Source organism: Adiantum capillus-veneris, chromosome 13 (assembly GCF_014529385.1).
Source record: "Adiantum capillus-veneris isolate H3 chromosome 13, ASM1452938v2, whole genome shotgun sequence".
NCBI classification, from domain to species: Eukaryota; Viridiplantae; Streptophyta; class Polypodiopsida; order Polypodiales; family Pteridaceae; genus Adiantum; species Adiantum capillus-veneris.
Window position 1 is genome coordinate 143948303 of NC_140943.1, and position 10435 is coordinate 143958737.

General features: G+C 41.1%; 1 protein-coding gene across 3 annotated transcripts; it reads left to right on the plus strand.

Annotated features, from left to right (window-relative positions):
• Positions 1 to 4494: 4494 nt before the first annotated feature.
• On the plus strand, positions 4495 to 8277 carry LOC147445006 (methyltransferase FGSG_00040-like). 3 transcript variants are annotated; one of them, XM_086527492.1, is made up of 5 exons: positions 4495 to 4601; positions 4687 to 4955; positions 5780 to 6952; positions 7080 to 7489; positions 7675 to 8277. In XM_086527492.1, the coding sequence occupies exons 1-5, from the start codon at positions 4589 to 4591 to the stop codon at positions 8180 to 8182; spliced, it is 2373 nt and encodes a 790-aa protein (XP_086383618.1). In that variant the 5' UTR covers positions 4495 to 4588; the 3' UTR covers positions 8183 to 8277. The 3 variants fall into 3 exon arrangements, with proteins under 3 accessions (XP_086383618.1, XP_086383617.1, XP_086383619.1); XM_086527493.1 differs by lacking the exon at positions 4495 to 4601 and adding an exon at positions 5236 to 5452 and having other exon boundaries at positions 4824 to 4955; XM_086527491.1 differs by having other exon boundaries at positions 4517 to 4955.
• The last annotated feature ends 2158 nt before the right edge of the window (positions 8278 to 10435 follow it).

Consider the following 10435-nt stretch of genomic DNA (forward strand, 5'->3'; position numbering starts at 1 on the left):
TTGTCGGCTAGAAGTGCGGTGACTGCCTTTACTTCCCTTGGTACCGTCATCCCCCTGCCTGGACCGAGAACTCTTGGCTTTCCGTGCTTCCCTTTCTACCCGTCTGCATCGAGAATGACTGGAATGCTGTGAGTCCTGCTTCTCATTAGCCTGAGTATGCTTCTCCTGAGCCTCAGTGTCAGTCACCTTCTCTTGCTTAGGGTCAGACTCTCTTCCCGACTCCTCAGGAATAGGATCAACACGGATGGTGGATTTTTGGCCACGACTAGGTTTGGGTGCCATTGCTGAAAACTTCCAACTGGGAGAAGAGTATTTTAGTCAACGAGCTTTAGCTCGAGCCACCGTGATCGCCAAAATGGAATTGGAGCTGATCTCTTGAGATAGCTAATTCTAGTGTTAGAAGATTTCAGCTACTGATGATGTGTTAGTTCAGACAGTAGATTGGACAGAGAATCAGAAACTGAACTGGAATTTATCTATTGAAACAAGAACCAGACTATGTACTGAGAATACTATTCACATTCAGATTCAGAGTACTGAATACAGAGCAAGTGTAACTGGAATATCTGCCGTGATTGGAATTACAGATGAAATATATGATGTGATTTACATATAGAGTACAGTTGACAACAATTGCCAATGTTGACAACTCAAGTACAAATGCCGCTAAAATGCTAATCCGACTGTGCTCAAGATTGTACTAACCCAAATGCCAACCCGATTACAATGTAATGGGCCCTATTTATATACCTTGGGTTTACCATAGTAATTACTTGACTAATTCATTGCCCGTCTCATAAGAGAACGTTCCCACTCAGTGAAACTGTCTCAGCCGTCTATAGTTATCATATACATGTGGTAGTGATGTGTGTGAACACACTAGGATCGCCGGGGCATTTTTTCCCTCTTTAGGAGGTTTTTTCCCCCGAGCATTGTATATACGCCCATCACTCTAGGGCTATCTATCTTTCCATAACACACTAAGAAACATACTCTCTATTGTGTGCCTTGAGCTTCCTTCATCTTCTCCAAGCTGTGTGCGTTTCTCTACAACCCTAATTCCAATAGGAATAACTTGTGCTTAAGAGTGCACTTCATTTATAAGAGATTATTAATTGAAATAGGTTGTGTTTAAGGGTGCACTTCATTTATAAGACATTCTTAATTTTGTGTGTGTATGTGTGTGTGTGTGTGTGTGTGTGTGTGTGTGTGTGTGTGTGTGAGAGAGAGAGAGAGAGAGAGAGAGAGAGAGAGAGAGAGAGAGAGAGAGAGCAGACCATACAAAAATAGAAAATGATGTGACTGTTTCCCAAAAGCTTCATCTTTTCCTACATTAAATTAAATTGTATGACAAGGATAAGATATTGTGATGACGATTTTAATGCCTCAGAGATGATTTTGTTGCCTCACATCCGTACCAATATGGAGACATCTTTTAAACCAAGTGAAAGGGTCATGATGGCTTTCTAAAACAGTTAGAAAGTACTAAAATAAGTAGGTTGAGTTTCGCTTGGATTATATAAGGTGAAGCATTGTTTGAAATGTCTCTTCAATTATGCGATCGAGTCTTCTCCTTGCAAAGAAGAAAACCAAAATAACTAGCAAAAGTTTTGAAATTCGTAGGATTTTTGAATTAAGTTCACCGATTTTTCTTCCCTTTACCATGGTTTACTCATTAATATATATAAATATATATGTATGTATGTATAGAATTTACTAGAATAATATTCCCTAAGAACGATCTTTTCTTGGGAGAGAAGGTGTGTAAGAGCCAAGTGTTGCTTATCGCAACGCAAATAGTGAGATATTTCTACTTCATACATGTTTTTGGAAGGCTAGGAACTGTCGGATCTTTAAGAACACCATGGAAACAACTAAGTTCACGATGATAATCCAAGAAAGTAGGGGAGCGATCATCGCCATTGGAAAACAGATAAACTCTTATGAGTGGAACAGGGCCTTGGGCACCATTATGACTGACTTGCATGGCTAAAGTTATGGGTCATCCCTTGTCATGGGGTGGCTCCCCCATCATCCAGTGTATGTATGACTTTGTGAACCTAGCATGGCTCATCACGAGTATGGCAAAAATTTATAATTTTTTGGTTATGTTAATATAATTCACTCACAATTGTGAGTTTTGAAAAAAAAAAAACTAGAATTATGGAAGGTGAAGGTTCACTTTAGCATTCTAAAAGAATAGAATGCAAGAGAATTCAAACCATGTGAAGATGTGAAATAAAAGGTAAAATAAAAAGATCCATTTAATATTTTAAAATTGAAATAATATTTAAGGTAAGTCTCAATCATCACTGGTGAAACATTGAAAGTATGCCTAGCTCAACTTTCCTCTAAGGCTTCTTTTAGAAAGCCAAACTAAAATGAAGAAAAAGTCATATTATATCTAATCCAATGGTGATAAAAGCACTAAAGTGAAAACAAAGGTTATATTATATTTAATGTAATGTGAAATTTTTGATGGTGAGAGATTTGCTCGTTTTCTCCACCACTCCTCTATGGCCTTCTTCAGGCCAAAAAAGATTTATTATCATTAGCTTGCCATGTGGCGCTAATCTGCAAGCTTTATCCAATGGTTGAGAATGGTTGAGAGATGCACCCAAAATCCTTCAAGCCCAACAAGGTTCATTATCATTAGCTTGCCATGTGGCACTAATTTGCAAGCTTTATCCAATGGTCGAGAGATACATCCAAAATCCAACCCTTTAGTAAAGACTACTTATGTAGTCCAGAAATTTTAAACTGTTACTGTGCGGAAGACAGGTGTCAATAGGAATTGACGTCCACTCCATGTGGAAGGAATGACCAAGGATACCTATGTATTGTGCTCCATCACCAGCCTTGACGATGCTTTATAATGCCCGTGGTGCTTTTCTATAAGCTTGTAGGTTCTATTATCCTTTGCTACTATCCCTAAATAGTAATCTCCACCTTTGCCAACCTTTTGGACAACTAGTGCTTTTGCGCAATGCTTAGCTACTTGCAACAACAGGTGGGCACAAGATCATGCTTTCTTTTTCTAGTTGTGCACGTGACTCTCCACCATAATGCTTAGCTGCGGTAAGACTTGAAGCCCTATAGGATTCACAATATATTCCTTAAGGATGGTATATCATGCACTCCTTTTAGTTGATTGTGAGCTAAGAGGGGGTTGACGATCCATTTTGGTGTAATTTTTGAAAGCTTCTACTAAGGGGTTGTCCCCATGTGAAAATGAGAGGGAGAGAGAGTTTTTGGCACATCAATTTCACATTGATGTAATTCATATTTTAAAACTTTGTTGACATATTAAATATTAAAAGGAGATCATGTTAGATTTTAATTAACTTGTTATGCTTTATATTTTAATTATCTCTTTCTCTCTATATATGTCCTTGTAACAAGGTAAAAAATAAAAGTTCACAATAGCCCATTGTGAGGGGTTTAGGTGTATGAATATCGACCTTGAATAGAGTCTGAAAGTGGGAATTAATCATCACTAGGATACAAACATTGATCACAAAAGCATCTTCATAGGTCTTGTAAGATGTTGAACTGAAAGTATCTAGGAGAAGTTTTCTGTCCAGTCAATATATTTGCAAGAGTGAGGAACCAAGAGTAGGCAAAGGTATCACGATCATACATGTGATACTTGTCTTCGATTTGTAAGCTCTACAACCATGGGTTCCTCTTCCATCCTCCCATGTCTCATTTTTGTTGGCTTTAGTATAAACTCTATGCCCCTTCTTCTTCTTGACATCTACTAACATAATATGGAGCAAGGGCTTCCCTTTACATGTGTCGCAATCTGCGACCTGAAGGCTAAAGTCCAAAAAGAAAAAAAGCCCAATTGCACGCGATAAAGAGGGAGAGAGGGGGAGAGAGAGGCTGCCTTCGGCAGCCGGCCGTACTAGTTGTTTAAACGCTAAGGTTCACTCAAGATTTATCACACACACTCTCTCTCTCTCTCTCTCTCTAATGGAAAAACAAAGAAGTTGTAGGCAATGAGAAAGGATTCTAAATTGTTGTGGAGAGCAGGACGCAATTTTTTTTCCAAATTCAACTCTACCAATCAAAACATGCCAACAAAACGATCATTTTTTAATGAGAACATTAAGTCATGAACGATATGCTACATTAGATATCAATGAACCTTCCAACCACATGAATCTGAATCCTTCAAGTGAACTTTGTGTAAAACTTTACTAGTACTCAACGAGTGCTAACTCAATGGAAGAGCCATAGCTTCTGAGTTCAAAGGTGGTGGGTTCAACACCCCCTGATTGCTCAGACATGTTCTAACCCTTAGAGGCCTTACCCATGTGGTTTGCCCAACCTTATCCAATCGGGACGACTCCTCTCAAGGGTTGGACTGCCTCCATCATAGGGGCTTGGGAGTGTGCAATGTAATTTCAAGGTGTAGGTATCTCTATTAAAAAAAAATGAAAAAAAAAACTTTACTAGTGGTATGTCGTACCCATTTTTCACAAAGCTACTATGAAACAATATTTTTCCGGAGGGGCGTGCTCGCATCCTCTCACTGTCTCACGCTCGCATTCACGCTCGCGAGAGAGCTTGTATGTAAACGTGCATGGAACTTGGAAGTGAGTGAGTGTGTGTGTGTGAGAGAGAGAGAGAGAGAGAGAGAGAGAGAGAGAGAGAGAGAGAGGATGTCTGTCAACATGCTAGAGCTGCTGCTTCGAGCTCGAATGATGCTTGATGCAGCGGCCCATGCGACTGGAGAGGACGAGGAAGAGGAAGAAGATGAGCTTGTTCTAAATTTGGAGTATTGTAGCAAGGATAACTTGGTGAGAGCCCACGATCAGCTACTTGCCCACCTGAAGCCTGTGAATAACCTCCGGGAGATATCCGCCCCAATCGTTATAGGTGCTTCAGAGGCAGCAACATCATCACGCCCCCTCCGAGGCTTGCGACCCATTCACATAAGGAACCTGCAGGTATGTTTGTTTCCCCTTTGTAGAGAATAACATAGTATCGTTTCATGATGTTAGGAAATGCAAAGAAAGTTGCAAGTGCTGCTCAACAGACAGCAAGGAGTGGAGAGTTGTGTAGCTTTGTAATAGGAGACCAACAGTAGATCTGAAATTGAAATATTCATTCATGCGCACATATGACAAGAAGACATCAGACCATGGTTATCCATGATTCTTGTCCACTTTGTTTGCTGCGAACCCTGGATAGCAATATTGACTCATGGGAAAGCTGTCTATTTGTCAGGTGAACTTATTGATGTTACGATACAGGCAGTTCTTGAGCGACATGAAAGAGACTCGGTATGAAAGCCTTCGTAGTAATCCATGTTTGTATGTGCGTTCCCTTCCCAGGATTGAGATTTTTTTCCTTTTACACATGATGGAGGTGCCTTATTTTGGCTAATGGATGACTAGTTTAGAGCACAAATGAGCTTCAAAGTGACTTGGATTTGGGTTTAGCGGTGAGTTAGGCTTTTTTTGTGTTCCTCTTTTATTTTACTACTTCTGTTATCATCTTGTTGACGCTTGCTTAATGTGGTTAGCATTTCATTAAATTGACAGTGATTTGAGCATATTCTGTGAGTTGAGATGCTGTGATGTAGAGCACTTGACCATGTTAAATGACCTTTTGTGTGCCCAAGTGCTCTCTTAGAATGGCTTTGATTGAAAGTGGGATCAGAAATCACAACATTTGAGGGTGTGTGTATCCAGTTGGGGGCTTTCACCCAGGTTGTTAAATGTGCTTAGGGTTTGATTCAAGATTCATGCTTGTCAATCTCTACCTGTAGGTGAACTGCCACCATCAGGGCCGAGTGCTGTATGGCGAGCTCTGCGTGGAGCCTCTCAAGATGGTAGCTGTGCAAACAATCGTATTAGATGAGGCAGGGCATGCTGCCAAATTGTCAGTTTATAACGCATTACCGAATCAGCATTTTGTACAGAAGATGGGCACCCTGTTCCGCAAAGGCTTGAAGGTGGCCATCAAGGAGCCTTATTTCAAGGTTGCCATGGATGGATCCCTCATTATTAGAGTAGACAATCCTGCAGACTTTGTGCGTAACCCTAAAGAGAGACAAGGCTCTGGCATCAGTGATACTAGTGCGCCAACATCTTCATTGTCCCCGCTATTTGTAACATCATCGTCACCTGATCAACCAACAGCCGTGTTAGATGCTCACGGCCTACGAGTACAAGGAAACCAAGCCTTTGCAGCTCAAGATTGGAAGGAAGCTATCCGACTCTACGGCGACGCATTGAAGATTTTACTACAATACAAGGAGACATCTTCATTTTCGCCTTCAGCATTATCAATGTCCCAAGTGACAAAAGAGCTAGTACTAGGATTCTCCAACAGGGCTGAAGCCAGACTTCGGCTGAAGCATTTCGAGGCTGCTGAGAGGGATGCCCGGAAAGCACTACAGCTACAGAAGAACCATGTGAAGAGCTGTTCCAGAAGAGGGAGGGCTCTCCATGGACTACATCTGTATAAGGAAGCTGCACTCTGCTTCAAAATAGCTTTACTGCAGATGGGTCGTGGTGAGGATGGGATGAGCGTCAAGGACCTGAGAAGTGCCTTGCAAGCGAGTGAGATCTGCGAGAGGCAGGCAAAGACAGGGCAGTATGACTTGTTGAAGATGTGGAGGGAGGTAGAGCAGGGGAGGGAACCCTTGTGTGGGGAGTACATAGGGCCGGTAGAGATTGGACCAGCAAGAGAGAGAAGCCTGGGCAGGGGCCTTCTAGTCACAAGAGATGTAGAGCCTGGAGACCTTCTCATGGTTAGCAAGGCTGTTGCCCATGCTGAAGTGGACCGTTCTTCATTGATGACGGGCTTGTCTAAAGAGCAGATAAGTGCGGCTTGCACTGGGAGCAAATCATTGAGCCCTGTATCCAGCACTTATCATGACGACCTCGCCTTTCAAATTGTGGACAGAGCTCTATCGTCAAAGAGATTTCGAGAGCAGGTAGCATTGCGTCTCTTAACGTTAAAGTAGGTAGAGTCTTCGGCAACTCTGTTTGTTGAAGCCTTTCCATGGTTTCAAAGCCACCAGTCCAAAAGAGTGCTTACATATTCTGGATTTATGCATGTAGGTGAACAATCTAAGCTCCACAGATGCAAGCAGAGTAGAAAACAACATTCCAGATATGGATTTGTTTGTGCCCAAGCTATCCTTGACGGAACAGGATGATGCCTATGATGTGGAAGAGAAGGTGAATCTGGAGAGCTTTGACATGGAGAGTATCCGTATGGCGACAAGCAGTAATGCCCTTGAGATTGCAGGGGAGTGTTGTGCTACACTGTGGCTCTTACCCTCCTTTATAAATCATTCTTGCGTGCCCAATGCTTGGTGGGTGAAATTAGGGAAAGAGGCCCTCTTTGTGCGGGCTGTTCGCCACCTCTCGAAGGGCCAAGAAGTTCTCATCTCTTATTTGGACAACCCCGCCCTTCCGTTGTCCCCGAGGGCCAGCTTCCTACAGCATTGTCGCGGTTTCGAATGCAGGTTGTAGTCTTGCACATCTCTTGCATGCTTCTCCTCTTTCTCTGGTTATATGCGGAATCCATAAGAAAGGAAGAGTAAAGCACCTGTATTTTTAGCTAGATATCTGATGTATCTAAGTCTTGTAAGTGAGCAGAATTGTTTTAGTATTCTCTCATGAATCACTCTTGCCTGCATTGTTTATTCAGGTGTGAAAGATGCAGCTTCGAAAATACAATGGAGCCCTTCTTGCGATTTTTGGAAAATGATGCTATCTTGCGATTTGTGGATATGGCAGCGGCTCTTGAGGTAGTAAAAAGCTTGGAATGGGCTTTCAACAATGTCACATCATTTGAAGATGAGAAGAAGAAACAATGGTTGCGCACCTCCTACTTAGCTAGCTATACAGCGCATCTCGATAATGCATCCTTCCTACAGACATTGAAAGATATTCATCCTCTGGAAACTATTGTGAGGGCAACCCATGAAACTTTGGGTGGATCAGAGCTCTTGTTGAATGTGATAAGGCAGAGAGTAGACTTGGAAGAATGCAGCCCATATGTGAGAGGAATTGTCGCTGGCATGTCTGTATGTTTGTATGGGAAGCAAGCACCTGCCGCCCTAACAAAGCTCGTGGCTTTGCGCGGGTCCATGCTAGAGAAGGCCAAGTTTGGTTTGCTTGCAACAGTTTGTGCTAAGCATGAAGAGTCCCTTTAAAGGAAAGTAAAGTAAATATTTGTGAACACGCTTGCCTTCTTTACTTATAATTGGAGAATGTGAATGGTCAAACTTCTCACAAGCTTCTTTCTAAATAGGCTCAAAGTAGCACTCAAACTTGGAAAAGCAAGGGTTTTCTAGATTAGTTAAGCAACCTCTTTGCACAATGGAATATCATGTGGAGCTTCACTCGGCCGACTAGTTGTAAACTTTGGATGGCTTCGAGGACAGCTTGTACAACATGTGAAATATAAAGGTAGGGGTTGAAAAACAAGCTTATAATAAGTACCACTCTGTCCGATATGCTTACTTCCTTTAATGCTTGCCAATCACAAAATTTGAAGATGCCTAAAAATAAACTTGTATAATATCATTGTAGTGATTGGTGCAAGAATAGTAGCATTTGGCCATTTTTGACGGTGCAAGGACACAATATTTGTAGAGGTGTTTCCAAAGCCAAGCCAGAAATGGTTAATAAATGCAATTGACCACATTAATAAAAATTGTGGTTGTTGGTGCTGGACCATCTTGCCTACCTTTGCACTCTGTAGTAGCAATGAAGGGTGCACATAAAAATGCTTGCCAAGCAAATGGGAAAGATGATAAAATCTAGCTTGCATTTAGTCTTAATTTGGCAAGACATATGTGCGACAATCGATGCACAGAGTATGGCTTGGGATTAGCATTTACTATATGAGGAACTTGCCCAGCTTGGCAAAATTTCGAATGAAGGTACAATCACACACACACACACACACACAAAATTAAGAATGTCTTATACCATTAGGCTAGATGGAGCTTTGAAATGCTTTGGATTGAAGGGATATACCATTAGGCTAGGTGGAGCTCTACTTTGATTCAATCGAATGAAACATTAATTTTCAATGCATTTATTAAGCCTTTCTTTGGGTTGAAGGGAACTGCTCTTGAAATGAGTAGAGGTTAGAGGCTTACTTGGAGTATGAAGGGAACTTGGAATCTTGGGTTGAAGAGAGCTTAGAGCCTTGAATTAAAGGGTTAGACATATTGAAGAGAACTCTCTAGAAAACCTTGGATTGCTCATAGACTTGGATTAAGGTAACTAAAAAAGTTGGATTGTTTTTCCTTCAAAAGAAACTCATTGAAAACTACCAAGTGTTGCTAAGCTAGCAGCTGTTTCTGCTAAGCCAAGCTTTACCTCTAAGGTTGAATTACGTTTATTAAAGGGAAGTCTCTAGAAAACCTTGGACTGAAGATATCTCATAGCCTTGGACTGGCGGCAAAGAGAGTTCAATCACAAGGAAATCAATGTAGAAATAGTAGTAAACGAAAAAAGAAGACTTCATATTACCAATGAAGTGAGTATGAAAAAGGTGGGAAGCTCCAATGGCTACACTCACAATGATGTAGCTGCTCAATTATTGGCTTCTCTCCAAAAGCTCAAAGTTGCAAAAGAACCTTATGCAATCTAAAATTGTTATTTAGACCTGGAGCTAATTTCACTAAAGTGACATAGGCTCAAAACATTCATACATTTGTGTTTTTCTTTTGTTTATTTTTCTTCTCTTGAAGAGTCCTTGCATTATATAGGTGGTGATTTTTTTTTCCCCTTTTGGAAGCCATTTGGTGCTATATTACGTCGCCTGTCAATTTTGGTATAGCAAAATTAAATAAGTTGTTCCTACCATTGTGATGTGAAACCGAAAATATATTAATGATGAGTGTATAGCATGGCTTGAATCATATAATTTGGTGCTATAAAAGCATAAATAGGTCTTAATATAAGCCTTCGAATAAACGAGGATCCATGACCCAACATAAGGAGAGCCAACTCTAGCAATATATCATGAAACTTGCATCGATAACAAGAAGAGTGAGACCACCCTTTCACTTCTAGTGCCTAGTATATAGACAACATTATAGGGTGACCCTTTCTTACATCTTATAGGAAGCATTGCTTTGGCCAAGAGAAAGGTCAAATCATGGAAACAAAACAACACATTGTTTTTCTTCAACTGGACTTCAATAATACCACTTTGGTTAGTGACATTGTTGTGTCTTTTACTGCAAGACACATGCATAGGATAACTTTGTGGGCACAATACGAAAAGAGATTTTCCCATCTCCCAGTAGGAGGTAACTGAGAACATACACACAAAGGGCTTTATAATGGGGGTCAATAATTCTCCCTATTTCCAATCGGGGCTTGATTTAGCCGTGCACTTTAGAAGCCATCAATTTGTTGGTTGCACAACACATGTATTTGTATTCCTT

Coding starts and splice junctions, on each gene's coding strand:
- LOC147445006 (XM_086527491.1), top strand. CDS start 4,668: ATGTCTGTCAACATGCTAGAGCTGCTGCTTCGAGCTCGAATGATGCTT. Junction 4,956..5,779: donor TTCACATAAGGAACCTGCAG/GTATGTTTGTTT, acceptor CTCTACCTGTAG/GTGAACTGCCACCATCAGGG. Junction 6,953..7,079: donor CAAAGAGATTTCGAGAGCAG/GTAGCATTGCGT, acceptor TTATGCATGTAG/GTGAACAATCTAAGCTCCAC.